At 38.9% G+C, this 22447-nt stretch overlaps 1 protein-coding gene across 7 annotated transcripts in view; it reads left to right on the top strand.

The window, feature by feature from the left end:
* Positions 1-22216, top strand: part of cuedc1b (CUE domain containing 1b) — a 32114-nt gene extending 9898 nt beyond the window's left edge. For 3 of the 7 annotated variants that reach the window (XM_086260633.1, XM_086260635.1, XM_086260634.1), the window contains 8 exons: positions 90-216; positions 4258-4516; positions 7736-7801; positions 7993-8091; positions 8892-8985; positions 12370-12428; positions 13443-13512; positions 16712-22216. In XM_086260633.1, coding sequence (XP_086116759.1) covers positions 90-216; positions 4258-4516; positions 7736-7801; positions 7993-8091; positions 8892-8985; positions 12370-12428; positions 13443-13512; position 16712 — 775 coding nt within the window. In that variant the 3' untranslated portion in view covers positions 16713-22216. The remainder of the gene's footprint in view (positions 1-89; positions 217-4257; positions 4517-7735; positions 7802-7992; positions 8092-8891; positions 8986-12369; positions 12429-13442; positions 13513-16711) is intronic. The other 4 variants (XM_086260638.1, XM_086260636.1, XM_086260639.1 and 1 more) reach the window with 4 other exon arrangements.
* Positions 22217-22447: the final 231 nt, after the last annotated feature.

The raw sequence follows: 22447 nt of genomic DNA, 5'->3' as shown, positions 1-22447 counted from the left end.
ATAATTAATAATAGTTTCAGATAGAGACAACTTGAAAATGCAACTGGTAGATTTACTAATCTGTCCTGTTACTCCATGGACTCTCCTAGATCTAAAGCCCAGCCTCCTTCAGCTCACCAGCAGGTTAGAAGCTACCGTAACTGGAACCCTCCATTGCTTGGAAATCTCCCTGATGATTTTCTACGGATTCTTCCACAGCAGTTAGACAACATTAAGGTAAAAATGGGATTGTTTTTTCCCAAGCGTTCACGAGATGGCTCCTTTTTTTCTCTCCTTACTGTTAAATAATACTGTTAATGTCTTTTTCTTATGTTGGCCTTGTTTGTTTTTTGTTTTTGTTTTTTTTGTTTGCTTGCTTTGTGATACTGTAATATGTATGTAGTTAAACGAACAAAAACAAAATAAACCTGTCAGAGACAGAGAAAAGCCTTACGGAGTGGCTGAATTAACAATCTGGGACATGCTTAAAAAGAAGAATTGCATTTGTTGGTTAAGAAAACACCTTCATAACGTATCCAAGTCAAGAACGTTGTCAAGGAGGTAGTGTGTCAGCCTTCACTGACAGAAGATTGTGTTCTGACAGCCAAACATTTCTGATGTGGCTAAGTTAATTATGTTAATTATATTACTGGGGGCAAGAAGGAGAACATCTGGTGTAATTCAATGCAATTCAATTTTATTTATACAGCGCCAAATCACAACAACAGTTCTCTCAATGCACTTTAGATTGTAAAGTAGACCCTACATACAGAGAAAAACCAAAGAATCATATGACCCCCTGTGAGGGCCAAAGTACAATAACTTTAGCTTTATCTAAATTTAGAAGCAGGACCACCGTGCCAATTAGAAGTGGCACAGTGGTTAGCACTGTTGCCTCATAGCAAGAAGGTCCTGAGTTGAATTCCACAATCAGGCTGTGGTCTTTTTGTGTGAATTTTGCATGTGTTTGTGTGGGTTCTCTCCAGATAATCCGGAGGCCACTCCCGCTAATGCGTTAATTGGAAACTCTAAATTGCCCAGAGATGTGAATGCAGGTGTAAGTGTGAATGGTTGTATGTGTTAGCCCTGCAACAGACTGGCAACCTGTCCATGGTATACTTTGCCTCTCACCCTAAGACATCTGGGATAGGGTACAGGTGCAGCTTTCCCAGCGACCCTGAAAAGGATAAGCGGAAGAGATGTCTTTACATCTGTATGACATTCCTACAGTTTAACTATCTGGCTTCACGGATAGAAGCTGGGTTCTATCCGTGTGTTTGAGAGAGTTGGGTGTTATCTGAATAGCAGTGAGAATGTATGCATACATTGCTATACCTAAGGGAAGCATGTATAATGTAAACAGAATTGGTCCTAGCACTGAACCCTGTGTGTGAAGAGGACTCTCCATTTAAATGAACAAATTGTAGTCTGTTAGGTCGAAATGATTCAAACCATTGCAGCGCAGTACCTGTAATACCTACAGCATGTTCTAATCGCTGTTATAAAATATCATGGTCAACGGTATCAAATGCTTCTGGCTACACTGAGGTCTAGCACGACAAGCACAGAGATGAGTCCACTGTCAGAGGCCATAAGAGCATCACTTGTAACCTTCACTAAAGCTGTACTCTGTACTTTGATGAGCTCTGAAACCTGACTGAAACTCTTCAAATAAACGATTTCTCTGCAGATGATCAGTTTACAATAGAGTTTACAATAAGTCTTTCAAAAAAATGTTCAGATAAAAGGAAAGGCAGCTAGGTTAAGTGATGGCTTTTGAGGAAGTAATTAATTTGATGGTTTGGAGGAAGTAATTACTGAAGTTAACTCAGAGAGATAAATTGGAGAAAAACAGTCTAAATAAATATTTGTGGTACACAATGTTAAGTCTGTGAGATTATGAGTAATCTTTTCTCTTAATGGTTAAAATTTATTTTGTGAAGAAGTTCATGAAGTCATTACTAGGCAACATTAAACAAATGGTTGCCTCAACAGTGCTCTGACTTTTTGTCAGCCTGGCTACAGTGCTGAAGAGAAACCTGGGGTTGTTCTTATTTTCTTCAATCAGTGCTGAATAGCGGGATGTTCTAGCTTTATGGAAGCCTTTTTATAGAGCAGCACCAAACTAGCTACAAATTTTTCAAGAGTGCAGAGCTGGATCTCCAGTTTAGTAATCCTAGCCTCTGATCTTGTTCGCGAGTGATGGGAGAAGGGAGCCGGAGATCGACAGACGGATTGGGGCTGCAGCTGCAGTAATGCGGACGCTGCACCGGTCCGTCGTGGTGAAGAGGGAGCTGAGTGTAAAAGCGAAGCTCTCAATTTACCGGTCGATCTACGTCCCTACCCTCACCTATGGCCACGAGCTGTGGGTAGTGACCGAAAGAACGAGATCGCGGATACAAGCGGCAGAAATGAGGTTCCTCCGAAGGGTGGCTGGCCTCTCCCTTAGAGATAGGGTGAGAAGTTTGGCCATCCGGGAGGGGCTCAGAGTAGAGCAGCTGCTGCTCCACGTCGAAAGGAGCCAGCTGAGGTGGTTCGGGCATCTGACAAGGATGCCCCCTGGGCGCCTCCTGGGTGAGGTGTTCCAGGCATGTCCCACCGGGAGGAGGCCCCGGGGCAGACCCAGGACACGCTGGAGAGATTATATCTCTCGGCTGGCCTGGGAACGCCTTGGTATTCCCCCGGATAAGCTGGAGGAGGTGGCTGGGGAGAGGGAGGTCTGGGCCTCTTTGCTTAGGCTGCTGCCCCCGCGACCCGGCCTCGGATAAAGCGGATGAAGATGGATGGATGGATGGATGGATGGCCTCTGAAGTTGACCGAGCAGGAAAGTGCAGGAGGGACTATGACCTGCGAGATAAAGCTTGCTGACATTGGGCGTGACATTTCATTCCAGAATGGCTTGATAGTCTGGAGATTTAATTGTACACTGCATAGATTCAAGACACCCTGTGTCACATGCAGCAAAGCATCCCCAGAACATGTCCATGCCTCCTCTGTTTTTCACTGTAGGTTCAATGTTTTTTTTTTCTTTGCTTCATTTCTACCCCTCGACTGTTAAAGGCTGCTGGGGTATTATCGTCACCCCACTGGGCAGTGTGGACACTCAAGTTTGTAAATGCAATAACTTGAGAACAAAGTGATGTAAGAGCTTCAAATTGACACAATTGGTGTGTCAAGTGTGTGACGAGAATTTTCAAATTGATCCCACAGGTGCATCTACTAAAAGTACTGAACAAGTTTGAATCTCAGTGACCTTGGTCTCAAAGTCAGAGTAAACTTTCTGAAATTCTTGTGAATATGAAGCTTGTCCTGAAGCTTGTCCCAGGCTATCGCACAGCTAACACGGAGAGACAGACAAGCGTTCACACTCAAATTCACACTTTTAGAATTTAAAATAATAATAATAAAATTATAATTTTATTTCATTTTTTTCTGTCACCACTGAACTTTTTTTTTCTTTAGTGGAAAATGATCAACAGTTTTGTTCACATCTGTGTACCCTGATCAAAAATTAGACCCCCTCCAAACAGCTGCTCTGTTTTTTACATGAATTCGTGTGTTGTTTATTTAGTATTTATCCTCACCATTGTCTTTTACCGCCTCATCCTCATTTGATTTATTGACCTGCATTTAACACACAGGCACAGCAGTTTTTCCATCAATTTTTCTTCACATCTACCTCTTAGTTTATTCTACAATACATTTGTGACAGGGTCTTTCTGTGTGGAGTTTGCATGTTCTCCCCGTGTTTGCGTGGGTTCCCTCCGGGTACTCCGGCTTCCTCCCACCGTCCAAAGACATGCACTTTGTGGGGATAGGTTAATTGAGAAATCTAAATTGTCCATAGGTGTGAATGCGGGAGTGAATGTGAGTGCGAATGGTTGTCTGTCCCTGTGTGTTGGCCCTGCGACAGACTGGCGACCTGTCCAGGGTGTACCCCGCCTCTCGCCCTATGACAGCTGGGATAGGCTCCAGCGCCCCCCGCGACCCTGAAAAGGATAAGCGGAAGCGAATGAATGGATGGATGGACATTTGTGGCCAGTGCTGGTACAAAATTTGTTTTTCATGCACTTTTCTGTTTCAGTTATTATTTTTGATTACTTTTTTACATGGTTCTATGATGCAATGACGAACAGTCACAGGGATCTCATAAAGGTTTTTTTTTGTTTTGTTTTGGTCTTTTTTTTGCATTTTTGGCATTGGTGCCACTGGTTTAGACAAAATAATAGTAATCCTGAGTACAGATTGATACATACATTAATCCTTTTTTTTTCTCAGCAGAGCTCTCAGAACAGTCTGTCTCAGCTGTCACCGTCCTCCTCGTCAGTTTCTTCATTAAGTCAGTGGACAGTGCAGTCTGGTTCTGGGTCTGCTGCCGGAACCACTGGGGGTCCTGGTTTAACAACAGCAGCTACAGAGCAAGACAAGAAACTGAAACAGTATCTGGAAGATGAGCGTATCGCACTGTTCCTGCAGAACGAGGAGTTTATGAGAGAGCTACAACGCAACCACGAGTTTCTCATTGCCTTAGAGAAAGGTATTCCTGTTCACAGTATACACAGAAAAATTCTGCCATTAATGTCAACATGAGCCTGTGAGTTCAAAATTCAAATTCAAATTCAAATTCAAATTTTATTTGTCACGTACACAGTCATACACAGTACGATATGTAGTGAAATGCTTGGACAACTGCTCGTGACCTAAAGAAAAACAAAAAAGGAAAAGGCTATGAATAAGATAGGAAATAAATATGAAAAATTAAAAAGGGTAAATTTAACTAGGAAGGAATAAAATATAAATTAAGGTTAAAAATGAAATAACTGTACAACACAAATTAGAATGAAGGGTAAATTTAACTGGGAAGAATAAGATAAAATATATAAATTAAAGTTGAAAATAAAATAACTGTACAACAAAATACACAATACACAATATAGAACTATATAAGAATGTATGAAGAAATCTAAATATAAATAAATATATACACAATAACAGCAGCTGTACAAGTATTAACTGGAAATGAAGAATATAGTGACCAGTGTTGTGCAAAAACAAAGTCCAGAAAGTCCAGTGTGTGTGTAAGAACCATATGTGTGGGTCAGTACTGTTGCACTGCCTCGTCTTATATCTTATTGTACTTACCTGATGTATTGGAATTTAAAAATTACTTAATAAGATACTGTTAATACTGAAGAGCTGTCAAGTCCTTTTACAGTGTTGTGCACCTAGCCCATCACACTACCACAACCATGCTAATATGACTTGTTTGTTTATTTCATGAAGTGCAGTGTTAGTTTTACGCCAGATGTAATCGGATGTAATCTTCCATAAAGTTCAATGTTTGTCTTGTTAGCCACAGAATTTTTTCCCAAAATCCTTACGGAAATTTTTTGCCAATTCTGAGATCAGCCTTTTGCCTCTTTTGCACTAGCACCTACTCGGCTTGACTTGACTGTACTCTGCTCTACTTGGTTTTGGATGATCCACCTGAATGTAGATGGGTTTGTTGGACCAAGGCTGAATGAAAGTTCTTTGTTGTATGTGACACAAACAACACAACAAGACATTGAGGTGATGGCATAGCTGCTGCTAAACTGATGGTAAACGTTTGCACCTCTTCACTGGACTTCCAGTTTAATGGTTTAACGAGACAGACGTGTGAAGTAACTGCTTATTGATGGACTTAATCCACTAAAAACGTAATCATTGACGATTTTTCTAGAGTTAAACCCACGATTGAGTGGGGAAGGAATCACAGGAGGCTGACAAAACACAAATATGCCTAAAATAGAAGATAAAAACAACTCAGCGGCAAGAGCTAGCAATGTCTTGCTCGACTGGAAGCTAGATACTACCTACGTAATGGAAAACCCTAAGAACAGAAAGTCAAGTCCAGCTAAGTAGGTGATGGTGGAATAGAGGCTTTTGCATTCTTTTTGGTCAGCAGTGGATTTTGCCTTGGAATTCTTACATGGACAGAGTTTTTACCTGGTCTCTTTCTTAGTGCTGAATTATGAGCAGTCAACTTAGTTAAGTTCAGTGAAAGTAAGGATGGAATTCCTTTAGTGTATTTTCTTTTCTTTTTTTTGTGACCTCCTGGATGAACCGTTGATGCTCTTTTGGAATAGCATTGGTAGACCTTCCACTACTAGGAAGGTTCACCACTGTTCCAGGTTATATCCATTTGTGGGTAATGGCTCTCACTGCGTTTTGCTGGAGTGCCAATGCTTGGTAAAGATTTGCAACCCTTTCCAGACTAGTAGATATCACTTGTGTTTTTTTCTCATCTATTCTTAAGTTTCTTTAGATTATATTATGTGTTGTGTTTCCTGCATAGCCTATTTCACTTTGCCAGACAGGTTCTTGGTAAGTTAGGCCTAGCGAAATTGAACTCAACTTTCCAAAAAGGTGGTTAATGACAGTTAATTTATCATTTAAATTACTTTTTCACATAGGGCAAGGTAGTTCTTTTTCCCTTAATGAATAAAAACATAATTTAAGTTCACATTTTGTATTCAATCCAGTTACCTTTGTCTAATACTAAATAGTGACGTGGGCGAGTAGTTGACTTGCTGACTAATCATGGCTAGTCGGTACCAGACTAGTTGTCTAATCTAATTGTTAAAATTTTAATTGATGCCCAATGCCTGTAAATTATTGTCATAAATGTTATGCAACCATCTGCCACCAGATAGCACATTGTTTTTGAGAAATGTAATAAATCTATGAATCTAGGCCTTATCTTTTTGTATTAGAGCATGGAGGAAATTAGCTTTCTCTGAAAGGTGGATGGCTTATCCCTTAGCAACAGAGTAGGGAGCTCAGAGTAGAGCAGCTACTCCTCCACATTGGAAGGAGATTGCTGTAGACTCCTGGATAAGGTGTCCCGACTGTGAATGTCCTACCAGGAGGAGACCCCGGTGTAGACCCGCAACACACTAGGAAGATTACATGTATTGGCTGGCGTGCAAACTAATCTATGTATATTTATTCGTATATTACCATTCTTTTTCTATTATATAACATTAGAAAATTACTGACTGCGAAAGCACACATTGTTTTATTTTTTTATTTTTATTTTATTTTTATTTTTTTAAGTTAACATGTTCTTTATTTCTTTTTTTTTTTTTTTTTTTTTCCTTTTCCACATTGTGTTTTGCTGAGGACCACTGAATGTAAACATAATTGTTTAAAGAAAACTGCACAGTGCAGAAAACTGTTTTTTTTTCTTGTTTTATTTTGCTTTGTTATTGCCAAGGTCTGCTTTTATGCTTAAGTATTATGCTTGGTTTGTTTTTATTACTTTGGTTAAAGTAATAAAATTTAAAGGTTTGCTCTCATACAACACAGTATTAACAAAAAAGCTAAAGCTTGCTAAGTCTAGAGAATGCTGGAACCAAAATCTGAAAAAGGAGAACTCTCAAACACATCTGCATATGCTTGGCAGTCACCCCAAAACAAGAAATCTGTGTTCATTAAACAAAACCTATTTTGGGGTGGCTAGTATTCATGAAAAGTCAACTTCTTAGTGATAGTTCACTATAAGTAGTGGGATATATCTCTGTACGTTTATTGTGAAAGATTTGCACAAGAAGTTGCTGCATTTACTCTACAATGTGCCAGAGCTCTAACAGTTTGCCTTTCCCAGCAGAAACTGAGATTAAGAATTTAAATTTGGGTCATATTACTTTTATGCTAGAGCTCGTCACATCTGGGCAACACACATTAGTGGTCATAACATCTGCTCTCTTTTTAGATCGCTTGAAGTATGAGTCAAAGAAATCAAAGTCCAATCATTCAACTAGCTTGGAGAATTCCACAGGTAGATATCACTCATCAAGATTTGTCTGCTAAGCTACTTTGAGCTCTGTCTAAATTGTACAGAGTACTGGTTTATGTGTTTGTGCATTCACTGTGTTAGCTGCATCAAAAATTTGCACTCAATATATCACACTGTGCATTTTTACGTTTGATATATTTGATCTTCAGATGCATAAGTGTACTGTGTGGTAGTGCTTCTGTGTATGTGTGCAGGAGACCAGTACTCTGGAGCTTCCATGGAGGCCATCTCAGATGATGCGTTCAGAGACAAACTCAAACACATGGGCAAATGTAAGTCTGCTGATTTACAGTAGTATTATTGTTTCACAATATCTACCTAGCAGGATGGCTGCTGTGTTTGCTTTGGATTACTCCTCACCCCCCACCCGACCCCGTGGCTTGTTGTGCTGTGGACATTTATGTACTTCAAATCAAATCAAATCAAATCACTTTTATTGTCACATCACATGTGCAGGTACATTGGTACAGCACATGTGAGTGAAATTCTTGTGTGCGAGCTTCACAAGCAACAGAGTTGTGCAAAATACAATAATGTAAACAAGCAAAATACAAGAATGGCTACATCTGAAACTAATAAATATATGTACAATATATAATAGTATATGCATTTCTGGATGTGTATACTAAATATTTTTCTACGTGTGTGTGTGTGTGTGTACACATATTTTACAAATTAAATAGAGTAAACAATGAATAGAATATATAAAATAAAATAAAATATAGAGTGAGACATGTGCAAAACAGTGGCATTACTTTTATGTGCAGAGGAGTTTTTTTGTTTCCTGTTCTCATGCTGTCCTCCCAAGAGCTCAGCATGAGTAGAGGTCTCTTTTTTTCCTCTTGTACTTTCCCATTGTAGTGTATATTTCAGTGTTTTTCTGTAACGCTACCGATCTACGACCTGTATCCCCATGTGATGTCCGTGTTGTGTGTGTAAGGTTGGGGGGGGGGTCCTATTTCACTGCAGGGCAACCCGCACGTGGCAAATAAAGCCTTGATTGATTGATTAGTATTTATAGTCATTTTGTAGTTTGATTAATGGAGCAGGAAGTTGTTTTTTTCACCTTCAGCAACAAGAAAGAAGCTGTTTGAAATTGCCAGAACATTTTCAGAAAAGACAAAGAGAAGAAAGTCAAAAAGGAGGACACTCCTGAAGCATCATTCGTATCCTTTATGTAAATGTGGTTAGGCTGAGATTCTTGTATTTTTAAAAAGGTTCCATTTCATGTTGTGAGGCAGTACAGTAGCTAAAACAACACATTAAATCAAAACCACTTTCAAAACTGTTATGATAATGGTTAGACTTCTAGTACACTACACACAGAAGAATTTTTTTTACTGTTGATAGTACTTGTTTCTTTTTACTGCTGTTAAGTGCTAATCGGTGACTCAACTCCTGGGTCCTCCGGTCTGCATGTAGAAATACCTTGGGAAAGATACTAAACACTAAGTTGCTCCTTTAGTTGTTTGTGTGTATGAGACAAAGCACTTAAAGGCATAGAATGAAAGTCCTTTGTAATGAGACATAAAAAGCAACACAAGTCTTTTGAGTGCTCAGAAAAGCACTATACAAGTAGCATTCCACGATGGACTACATTATGAAGAAAGAGTAAGAAGAAAAATTTAACTGAGTAGTATGTAAATAAGTAATTAGTTAAAATTGCAGAACGTTCTTGTCTTGTTTTAGTGTTTTAGTAATTAATTTGATAAGTGTTTGATTTCATAAGTCACTAACATTAAACTTTGTGTGTTGGTAGTGTTGTTTGATCATACAACAATATTTGGATACTTGCTAACCCCCTTGACTGTCTTTTAGTACACCTGAAGGCTAAAACACCATCAACCTGACACTCTAACACTACGTTCAGTTTAAACCAGTGTTTAAACTGAACATAGTGAATTGATATACATCTGAACTTGTGATCACAGGTGACATGAAAGGTCTAAAATTTGGCATTTTAAGCATGGTGAAACATGGTGGACAATTTTAGGCACAATTGTGTTCAGTTGATGCAATAGAGTTGTAGGAGGCTGAGGCTGTGAGGGGAGGGCTCCAGCAAGACACTGATGACACTTCCTTTGGGGTTCGCTCACACTTTCTTTTATTCCACACTTCCTCTGGTATACCATTGCGGCCATGCTTCCCAGTTGCCAGCCAGCTCACAGCTAGTTTCCAACTGCAGAAACCAGCTTGGCTCAGCTGTCTTCCTTCATCTTCTCTGAACCCAGCAAGCAACTGTTGGAGAAATGGGGAATGGCTGATTAGACAAAAACTGACATCTGTGTGCAAAACAAAGGGATATCTGCGTGCACTCTGGTGAAATGGCCCCATGAGGGTGGGTTTGATCTAACAGACTGGTCCATCTTTGAACAGCAGGACCTGGTGACTAGGGATGGGTATCGTTTAGGTTTTATCCGATACCGGTGCCAAATCGGTACTTTTGAAACGGTGACGGTGCTTAAACGGTGCTCAAACCGGTGCTTAAAGAATGGAGAACACAAACTTTGTCCAAAAACCTCTCATGTTCAGCTGTTTTTTTTGTTTTTTTTGTAAAAAGATAACAATGTTAGCCTTTTCTGCAGCTATGGGGCATATATGGTATCACTCTTGGCTGGAAGCAGTGCTTAAACAATGGAAAAAAACACAAACTTTGTCCAAAAACCTCTCATGTTCAGCTGTTTCCCACTTTTTCTTTGGTCATTTTAGCCTTTTTGTCCAGGGTGAAGGGAGTATCTGCCATCAAACAAGAAGACAGCCGCATGTAGCTATGATGATGTTTGCTAGTTCACCTTACATGCGTTAATGTAATAACGTGGTTAGCCTACTCAACGTAAATTACACTCGAACAACATTAAGCTACTCACGCAGAGAAGAACGGCTGCTGCTGCATCATCATCCTCATCATTTCTGCTACACTGGCAGGGCTAGGGGCCAGGACTCTATTCTTCGGGTTTTTGGGGGATGTTGCTCCGGGTCCGATAACTGGCAACCCACCCAACGTGCACAGTGTGAGGTCTCGCAGCAAGCTATCAAATACGGCGCATTTCTCGGCTTTTAAAAAAAACCGCTATGCGTCGCCAGGTGTTTCATCGGATTCTTGGTGTTACCTCCTTTGACAGTATCACAGTATCAGCTTAAAGCACTTGTTGCTGCTGAGTTTGCATCTTTTGCTGTGAAGTACAGCCAGACTTTTGACCGCTTCGCCTTGGACATTTTTAATCTGTAGCTCTGCTCTAACTGAACGTACGTACCTGGCCCCGCCTACTATCCTGGGAAACGTAAAATGATTGGCTAGAAGTGTATCACAGCTCAGGAAAAAAAAGCACCGAAATAAAGCACCGAAATGTGCGCTGCTTTTTGGTCTGGTTACTACCGTTTATGTCAGAACGCACCGGACACCGGTACCCATCCCTACTGGTGACCTTCACTTAGTCTGTCCTTTTCTACATTAAAGAAAGTGTAGAGAATGTGACAGTGACCTAAACTGTTTGCATTTTCCCTAATCGAAAATCTTGGATGACAAATGAAGTACAGGCTCTGGTCAGAATTCGTAACTCAGGCTGAGGGACAGCACTACCAGAGCCAACCTGAGGAGGGGCATCGAACTGGCCAAGGAGGGCCTATAGGAGAGTGTGGAGGCCGTCTTACTGATAACATCTCCTACCAGGTGTGGAGAGGAATCCAAGCCCTCACCAAATACAAAGGCCAGAGCCCCCCAACAGGAGCCTCAAAATTGCAGAGGAGCTCAGGCAGGCATCCTCACCAGATTGTTCAACCTTTCCCTGATTCATGCCACTGTTCCCACCTGTCTGAAGGCCTCCACCATCATTTCCATCCACAAAAAGCCTGGTATAGACAATCTCAACAATAAAACTTAGAGCAGCACAGGTTAGATGACCACAGGCTGTATACAAAATAATCTGCTGGAGCACACAACAGAAATCACTGTGAATGATTTCTAAGTTACTCCTTGCTGCACCACTACAATTGATCTTAGGTTTCTCACACCTGCTGAATCCCACTTTAACCCATGAGTATACTCACTTAATAGGACAGGCATTTGTTAAATTTTGTTTGTTTTTTCTAAGCTTTTTTTCCCATAATGTTTGTATTCCAGTAAGATCATTTTATTGGTATATTAACATGACATAAGGTTCTGTTAGCTGTCCTCAGTAATAGCTGGTAGATATGTCCTTCAATAAGCTACTTTTTAAATTGCATTTTTACTGTATTTTGGATATTTCAGAGGCTGTACTTTTTATCAGTACTTTTACAAAACCATCTACTGAAGTGACAGATGTGCAGTTTTGCCACCTCTGGTGGACCAGTGTTATTCATAAGGAGCTAAGCACCATCATTGTTGTCATATTCTGAGAAAAGCAGTTCCATAGTCTGTGCCATTGTTACCGAGGTTTTTGGTTCTCATATTATTGCTAGCCATGCACAAGCTTCCATAATTGCATTTATTTCTCCATGTTTGTGAGTCCATGAACTCTGAGAGATTGATCTGGCTGAGTTTTGTGGCTCTTAACTAAACTCCTTTCCAGATTGGGCACAGCCAACTCTACAGCCAATCTTCTTGATGATGTAGAAGGACACCACTGTGGTAAGAAATCATGTGAACCATACAATGCTAATGGGTTTCATGCTATAATGTAGAGGAGTGTTTCCTGACTGATCTAGCTTAAAGGTCAGACCTCAGAGAGAGAGTAATGGTTAAAGCATAAAGCACCCTAACAGTGATTCTGTGTTTTCAATCCTTGCATTAAAACACAAAGATAAGTAACTGAGCCACATTTTAGTTTTAAAGAATTAGTCCTAACCAACTTTGTGGTGGGCATAGTTCCAGTTCGGAAATTCAGAAGAGGACTGGTACACAACTTAAGCAATGTAATATTTTGGCATATTTGGGTTTGGCGGCAAAATGTGTCTTAGCCAGTTTAAAAAAAGGTTTTAAAAACCTAAATAACTTTCTGACAGGAAACTGAACTTCTGACCACATTAGACATAATTTGTCTTCTTTTCCAAACCCAGCTGTGGGTGGATACTTGCATAAAGGTCACAAAGGAACCAAACTACTCCTTTAATGTGAAAAAGCAAATCTGACACAGGACCTGATGCAACATGTCCTTCGGTACGACCATAATGTGTGGTTCAAATGAAAAACATGTACAGGAGGTAGTCAAGAGAAGGACACAGGAGTATCTTCAGCTGTCTGTAAAACACAGTACAGGCTTTGTCATTGTATTGATTGATTGATTAATGCAGTAAAAGTACTGTCATATTTGGATCCACCATGAAATACCACCTGAAAAGGATAGGATTGGCAGCAGCTTGATTTTTCAGCATGAAATGAAAAATGAGTAGCCAATTTTGTTTTGCCTTTGTTTGGGAACACTGTTGTCCGTCTTACCCTAACCCTACCTAAAATTTGGACTGGTAACTCAGGAGGTAGAGCAGGTCTTCTACTAATCACAGGTTATATATCCTTGGGTAATATACTAGCCTTGAGTTGCTCTTCAGTGCATCCATCGAAGTATAAATGTGTGAGAATGTTAGAGCACTTTTTAAGTTTTTTAGGTGCACATGTAACTGTTCATTTACTTTTGTGTGTGTCCAGAGGAAGATGGCCAGCCTAGAAGAGCAAACACTCAGGAAGAAACTGAAAAACGCAGTGAGACAATATCATGGTAAGATAATCTTTTGTTATTTTTACAGTTCTTAAATGAGTCTATGTACAGTGACCACTTTATATATCCTGCATCATGATTAGGGCTGGGCATCGATTTCAATTTCTTTAACTGATTTGATCCAGATTTGATTCAATTTTGACTCTGACAGTCATAAATATTCTAAAAGAATATGGATATGTACAGATAAATGATCAGAATTATATCTATGTATAAAAAACCAAAGCTGATAATGTGAGACTGTAGTAACTGAGGATAAAACACAGAAAAATATAAAGGAGATTTTGCTGGCCTCGCTTATTATGGCAGATAAATATTCTGCAATAGATCAAAATCTGAAGAAAACCATGAATCAACATATGAACAGTAACTGCTGCTGCTGAAGTGCTGAAGTTTTATTGGAGACATAGCTAAGCATGTTGCAATTTGGCATAACTTGTAAAAGTTTACATGTCTTCGGTATTGAACAGCAGAAAAAAACAAACAAAAGCAAAACAGTGGCTGACGGCACTGAACACAACAGTAGACTGGTGCGTAATAAGCAAGCGAATAATACAGAAACAGAGAAATTTTTTTTTTTTATAGCAAACTGTTCTTGAAACACACTGAGAGAGAGCTGTGCACAAAGCGCGATCTTATCATGATGGAAGCAGAGCAGCAAAAGTAAGAGGGAACTAATGACGATGTTTATCAAACATGACGCGTAGTTTTGATCTTCTTTTGCTGCTGGTTCAGTGAATTTTGGTTGGAGAGTGAGGAAACCTGCAGCTTCATGTGAGATGTCAGCTTTCAGCACCCGACGGCAATTCTGCATACATGGCGCCGAGTGTGTTTAGATCTTTGTGCCGAAACCTTTTACTTGCTTTCACGTGCTGTTTTAGCTCTTTGGTGGTTGTGCAAGTAGTTTTGTGAGCTTTAACTTGAGATTTCTAGCATTTCTGGCAAAATGCATTTATATTTAAAATTCGATTCAGGATTTAATGAATCGATATCGCATTATTCAAACTAAAAAAAAATTGAATCGGGTAAATCTTTTTTTTTTTGGTTTTGTTTTTTTTAACCCACACCTAATCATGATGGAGAAGATGTTCTGTGACCACATTTCCGGTTGCATGGGGACAAATAAGTGTCATCTGCAGTGGTATCTGCATGCAACTGTCCTGAAAGGTGGGACCTGTGTCCAAAATGACACATGCGCAACTGCGTCTTCTCACCCATAATGGGAAACACCAGCACCTCCACAGGAGCATTCAGTCTTTACAAGGACTGCCAAGAATAGAGGTGGATAAAAAAAGATGCTTCTTCGAGAGGAATACTGTTACGGACTCTCAAGATCAAGGGTGATGTAGAGGAGCGGGAGAGAACTGCGGGATGGTGGTGCAGGACATATGTGGGGAGGTGTGCAATAGGAGTGACATATGGGTTAAAGGTAGGGGTGGTATGTGATGATATTATGATCGGTAGTGGGAGTAAGAAGCAGATGGAAGAGTTCCTGGTAAAATGGAGGTATACACTGGAGAGACTGAATTAAATTAAATACTTCAGATCAACCATGTAAAGTGTCATATGATGGGCTCAAATTGTGGTCATAAATATTTTGTACTTGTAAATCAGGATTTGTATGTGTACAAAGAATTTGTGTGTGCGTAAAAAAAGATTTGTGTGTGGACTTAGTCAAAAAAATACGTGTGAAACTCTGCAAGTTACAAGTACGAATTTTGACCCTACTTTTCTTCCTTTCATCTGATTGGCCAATTTTATGTCAATCACAAATTTAACTATCCAATCAGAGAACAGGTGGGTGCTTTATGGAGCTTCAGGTCCTTGAAGGGAATAAATGCCCTTTTACATGCCAGCCCAGCGTTTTCCTTCATCACCATGAAAAAAACCAATCTGTGGTGGTCTCAGTTTGGTGATTTTTGTGTCTCAGGTTTACGTGCTTAATACAGGGACCTCCAGAGCCTTTTCAACAGCGCTGTGGACTGCGGGGGTGGGGGGGCAGTGTTTTGGAAATGACAGTCTTCACTAGTGGGGATAGTTACAAAGCTTTCTTCGTGAGCATACATGTTTTTATTGAACATTTGAAGAACTAGCAAAAAAACCAGATACTCTTGTAGAGGACATAAAGTCTGAGATAGAAACGACAAGGAGCAGGTGCATCTAGTACAGGTAGAGCTGCTGCAAAAACCCACAGAGCTCAGCAGCCAGCACAACAAATTCTGGATCCTTGGCTTTTAGTTAGCAGTTAGCATTAGCAGCACATCCTGCGTCCGATGTGAAAGGACCTTTATGCTGCGCACTGTGACTCACAGCAATGGTCCCGGGTCAGCCCTGACTTTGTGTTAAACTAATCCTAAAGTAATAATGGTGTTTCTAACCACTGATATACCACAACTTTATCATTTCAACAGCTGCTGAAAGTTACAGGACCTAGCTTCTATCGGCTATTTATATAGAGAGCCTCCAGCTTCAAACTGTATTACCCTTCAAGGACCTGCGCCCCTCTGACAGACAAACCCATCTGTTCTCTGATTGGATAGTTAAATTTGTGATTGACATGACATTGACTAATCAGATGAAAGGAAGAAAAATAGGGTCAAAATTCGTACTTGTAACTTGAAACTTGAGTGCGAGAGTTTCACAGGCATTTTTTGGCCACACACAAATCTTTTTTACGCACACACAAATTCTTTTTACACATACAAATCCTGATTTACAAATACAAAACTGATTTACAAGTACAAAATATTTATGACCACAATTTGAGCCCATATTGGATATCATAGAGTCAAAAAGAGGGGTGAAGAGAAGAATGCAGGCAGTGTGGCGTGGGTAGGCATAAGCATCAGAGGTGACTTGTAACAAAAGGATAGCAGTGCAGAGATAGGGACCTGCTATGGTGTATGTTTCTGAAATGTTGACACGAACAAAAAGGAGGCTGGGCGGGAGGTGGCAGAGTTGAAAACATTTTAATATTTTCATTGGGAGTGATGAGAAATTAGAAAATGATTATATCAAAGAAACCACTCAGGTTTATTGGAGACAGAGCGATGATAGAAATATTGGATAAAAGATATTGAATGTGATCTTCTGTGATCACTTGGACTTTTCAAAAGCTTCTTTTAAAAAAAGAAGGAAAAAAAGGCACAGATTTTGTTTTGGTATAAAATCATAATCATCTAGACTCTTTGCTTTTCAGATCCTCCCGTGCTGCTCCATATCGGTTTCCAAGGTGACTACAGCATCACCCACGGGCAGTGGTTTTCTAGCTCGTGTTGTTCCTACTTGCTCCTGTCCAAATCATCTGAAGAGTTAAGACACCCCTGCCCACCCCTGAAAGAGGAATCAGACTGTTCCCAGCCACTGGGCAAAAACTTTGTAAATGCATAATCTCTGTGTTCTAACATTTTATTGATATATCATTTTGAACATAAAGGAACACACGTTATTCCTTACAGTATTTGTTGATGACTTCTTTTAATCCACTGTGGAGGAATACTAGCATAGTGAAGCTCTTTCCATACAAACCCTTCTCCAGTCCTGTACTACAGCATACTAGGCATTTCAAATCCAAAGTGTGAACATGCATCTTTATATACACTAAACCATGTAGGGCTTTTTTTTTTTTTACCTCATTTTCTCAAGCATTGTAATATTTAGCTTTTTATGTAACTGAATTTTTTTGGTGTACAAATATTGTGGTTGTCTGTGGCTGCCTAAATGTCAAAATGTCACCATGGACAAAATAACCATTAGGCTGTGTTTTTAAAGAATGGTGTTCTGGGAAATAAGGGTGTTGCAGGGTATGGAGCAGTTTACTATTTTATTATTTTTTTGTTTGTTTGTTTGGCAAGGTGAAATTTTTCAGTTTGCGTTGTTGTCTATTTCAGTAGTACTGTAGGCACTGTGCTGTTCGAACATTAACCCAGGGTGACCAACTAGAAGCTGTCAAGCCAGGGAAAACATCAGCATCTTATTAGGCTTCATAAGGTTAACTGGTACACAAAGTCCTTCACATACATTATTGTCTAACCCAGTCTGAATGCAAATTTGGAGCTTTTAGGCTATGGCCATTTAAAGGTGAAATGACAGGAATGACTAAATTTGAATAAAATCTTCACAGTCACCCCTCCCCATTGAGTTTGGGCCTTGAGTTTGGCATTTGTCATTGTTGCCATCTTGTTTTATTTTATTTTTAATACATGATCGAAACCCAACAGTGGAGATGGGAAGTTATCAGCTAATACTACCTAGTTTAGTTGGCAAGGTACGTCCATTATTCACTTCGATGTCAATTGGGATAGCAATTATTGCTAGTGAAAATAACAAGATGTACTCAAAGGAAAAACTGAACACTGAACAAGACATTTTTGTAAAACTTGTGTATAGCAGCAAATGACTGACTGCCTGGAAGGTAGGACCAACAACCAATATGTTGAAATGTTGTTAAGTTGATGAAGGTTCTCATCTTGTTCACGGCTTCACCTTGGTAGCTTGAACCCGACGCACATTCCACCCTTATCGTGTGAAGCCTGTTACTGGTAGGTGACAGAAGAGTCAGGTCCTAATTAGGTGCCAGGTTTCCAAAAATCTTCATGCAGATCATTTTTTGTCTTTATTTCCTGAAGGAAAGCATATTTACAAGTGATGGTTCTATAAACAATAAGATGGTTGTGGGTTTGTGAAATCTGGTGGCTGAACAAAATGACAACAGAAAAAAATGTTTGTGGGATTTTCATCTTCATCTTTCTACTGTTTTTATTTGCACGTGTAGCTTTGAACCTATTGTGGATTGTTAATTGTAATGTTGGGAAGAACAAAAGAAATCAAACAATATGTAACTGCTTTAATTTAACAAATGGGTTTAACAAAAGTATTGCAAAAAGTTTGATGACCAGGTGATGCCTGTTCTCATATCATTGCATGATAAAGTAATCTGATAAAAGATTCAGCTATGATTCCAAGGGTTGAACTTATATTTGGCATCTTTTCCCCTGAATTCTCAATATGAGGTCCATTGATCTTGATGCACAGGAAGCAGACCATAATTTGGCTTAAAAACCAACTTAAATCTATCAGAGCAAGCAAGAACTTTGGTAGCGACCATATCAGAGATGTGGTACATTCCTAAAAAGCAGGAATGCACTGGCCATGCTCACTGGCCACAGAAGACAACTAAAGTGGATGCTTGTTGTGTACTCTTTCCTTGATTTAGAAAAACACAACATCTAGCCATCTGCCTATGATTGTCATTCTCTGCAATCAAGAGATTACTTCACGATTGTGAATAGAGGTTTACAAGAAGGTCCAAATACTGGTTACACTCAAGAACAGGGAGTTCAAAATTGAAAAAGCCAGAAAACCTCTTGGGGAGCCCGATCAGTTCTGGGGGGGGGGAAAAGAATCCTTTCCTTTGGAAGATGAAATCAAGATGAACTTGTACTAGAATGATGGGAAAAGGAAATTGAGAAGGTGACTGCAGTGAATGCTGATAAAAACAGTATAATGAATTCTGAAGTGTGTGGCTATGATGTCTTCTCAGATTCAAACAAATACTGCAAAATTGATTGAATAATACATTTAGCCAACTTGGTCACATATTCTCAACTTGACATAGCATGCTTTTTACCCCTAAACGGTAAAAGGTATTGTCATCACCCCGCCGGGCAGGAAGGTAGGTGGGCCTTGAAGTTTGTGAATTTAATATAGGTGCTTCAAGTTGATACCCTTGGTACATCTTCTAAAAATCTTGGACAAATTTTAATCTCAATGAAGACGACCTCAAGGTTAAAGGTCAAGATTTCTGACAGTATTGCAATGCAATAACGTGAGAAAGAAGTCACCTAGGGTTCTCAAATTGATGCCATAGATGCATCTAACAAAAATCTCAGCTGACTTTGAGAAACCATAAAACTTCCAAGGAAGTAATTGCAGCATTTAGTGATGTCTGTAGATTCTAGACTTGGGGTTGTCATGTGCTGCAAAGGTCATCTAATTTTTGAAAACACATTTAAAGTTATGTTAGCTTCTTTAATTATTTATGAGATTCTGTAAATTTGGGACTGTATATAAACTTTTCTGTGATAACTAGACAGTCAATGCGGTAATTCTCTTAATCCTTAAGTCCCATACCTATGGACCTACTTGTATGAGTGAACTAACAGTACAAAGCAAGTAAATTGCAGCTTGATAAATAAACCATTCTGGATTTGTCTGCTCTACTGGATTATTTGATGATGAGTAAACTTTACTTGTCAGTGATGTCAAATACGTAATTTCTCAAAGGACCATTGCAGTGTTAAATGCGTGTTCTGGCCAATTACTTTGCAAAGGTTAATTTTGAAGTTCGGTTTGTCAGTGTCTCATCAATATTGACCTCACTAGTTTTGTCTTTTTCAAGAAACTACCTGATGTGTCACAAGTAGCAGATAGATAAAGATTGGCTGGTAAACCTAGTGCAGCATTTGGCCTCTAAAATTGCAGATTTTGGTTTGTTTTGTTTGTTTTTTAAAAGAAATCAAAAACTCAAGAATTCATGGTGCCTTATAGGAAGTTTTCAGACCATATTGAACATAACTTAACATGGATGTAACAGAAGAATTTAAGTTATGGATGTCTGTCTACACATCACATCATACAGAACCTGTGGTAATCCTTTCCATGGTCACTGATGTCGATGGGTCTATCTTTAGAACTGTGTTTGGACAAAAGAATTTTGTGTTCCTGGTGAAAGAAATGCTAGAAAAAATGTTGATATTATGTCAGTGTTGATTTTAATGTTTGTTTGTTTTTTGCACCAGGGCAAAACACAAAAACAAAAACAGCTTTAACAGAAAGAAACATGCCAAACACTGTGCTGGTCCTTTAAGAGATGAGGCTATGTTGTTGTGTAGTAAAGTCAGCAATTTAAAGTATCGATGTTAGGACATATGGTGTATTTTCAAGGGACAAATTGCAGATGAGAATCAGGTGAAGTGTTAGATGAGGTTTTCTGTAGTCCTTGTTTTGTTTCTCATATAGATTATGTTACTGTAAAATGCAGGTCAAACTGTCAAATTTGAATATTTGACAGTTTGATTCTGAAACTTGGTTTCCATGTCGGACCTAGAAGAATAAACAAAAGCTTTAATCAGTTTTGTAAAGAGGCAGGAAGCCTGAATGGGCTTTTTGTTTGACCTTTCACCCACTTCCTAAAAACATGTAGGAAATGCATTCAAAATCCTGTTGGCTGATTAAATGTAGCATAATGTGCACAACAGGAATAGTAACAGCAGCATAATGTCCTACAGGGTAGTTGAAGGCAATGCTTGTCTATCTGATTTATATAGGATGGTTGGTTGTTGTTTAAGGATACTTTGTGTTCTCCTCCTCAGGGAAGTCTAACACTAGATATCTTAACAAACAGAAGCACAAAAATCTCATATTTCACCGAAGCAACAATGGATTGCCCATTTGAAACAGAGACCAGAAATACTTTTCTTTTTCATTTGAACTTTATGAAACAGCCATTTAGCAATAGCAAATCAGGTTTTCTGATTTCAGACTTTTTTTCTGTAATGTTTGTACTGCTCAATACTTAGTCTTCCAAAACACTGAATCCAAAGGATATATGTTTTTGTTTATTTTTTGTTTTTAGAACCAAACAAACATAAACATCCCATAAAAAACCTTATATTTACTACGTACATTTTTTTTTTAAATCAGGTAAAAGATTAAAAGTGGAAATACAATATAATTACAGCTGTAACTGAATTGTGTTATAATTAACTAATTTAAAGCAACATTTTTCACTTTAATGTTGGATGTTGAAAATGGTTCAAAATTTGCAGATCAAATCTAAATGTTATCAATTTGATTTATTTTAGTGTATATTAACAACATTAGCGTTCCATTAAAATAAGGCAGATACAAGGAAATGTTCTAACATGTATTTTTGTGGAATATACTAACTAGTAGACTAAGAGCTGAGAAATCCTTTTTACATAACTACATGTTCAGCTGCATCAGTCATATTAGATAGCCAGAAAAAAAACAACAAGTTTGATACTGGTGAGTTGTTTACAGTGCATATGGGCTTATGAACGCACCTGTAAGACTATACAGAGAGAGCAAGAAACATACAACATGTTGAACACTTTTAAGTAGGTAAAATTTACTGGGTCCCATGTTCTTTAAAATGCGAAACAGAAAACTGTCTATTGTTTGATTTCAAATTCTTTTGTTTTTGCACATACACCACACCCTCGTGCTTGTAAGAATGCATTTGGATCTTATATTAGCCAGTCTTGAACCTGCCAACTCGCTAGTACAAAGTCCATGTGAAGTGGATTGTGCCATTGTGTGAATACTGTAGGTAATATTCTAGTGCAATCATTGCTAGAGTATCTCCAGCAGGGTAAAAGCAGGTTATTTACAAATGCATATTAAATGTATACATGTATATGCCCATGTGTATATATGAGAAAGGACAACTGAACATCCCAAACTAATTCTGCTCTCTGAAATTTATGTGTGAATACAGCTACAACTAGTAACTTTACAATTTGGCTCAATTGCTTGGCGTCTGAAGAAGGTGGGAATTAGAGAATTCGTTTCTTCCTCATTTTGTGATGGTTATGTAATTTTTTTCTACCCTGATTTGTCTGTAAACTGTATTTGTGAATACATTAACACAACCAATAAAGATTTTTTTTCTATAAAGTAACATTTTGTGTTGCCAGTATACTTTAGGTCATCGCTATCCTGAAAGACGAACTAATACCCCATTTTCAAGTCTAACCAGTTTCTCAGAGGATTGTTTGTAGCATTCATCTTTCCGTCATTCTGGCCACTCACCACATCACTGATGGTCAGAACCAGCTTCAAAACATAATGTTGCCACCACAATGTGAAGGATTGCCATGGAGTTCAATGGAGTACCTGTAATTCAGCTCAA

Source organism: Aulonocara sp. 'chitande type north' Nkhata Bay, linkage group LG14, assembly GCF_057382095.1.
Source record: "Aulonocara sp. 'chitande type north' Nkhata Bay isolate Kocher_YH1m ecotype deep benthic linkage group LG14, A_spYH_male_GT1.1, whole genome shotgun sequence".
Lineage (NCBI taxonomy): Eukaryota > Metazoa > Chordata > Actinopteri > Cichliformes > Cichlidae > Aulonocara > Aulonocara sp. 'chitande type north' Nkhata Bay.
Note: the sequence above shows the minus strand (reverse complement) of the source record. Positions and strands in the feature narration are given on the sequence as shown.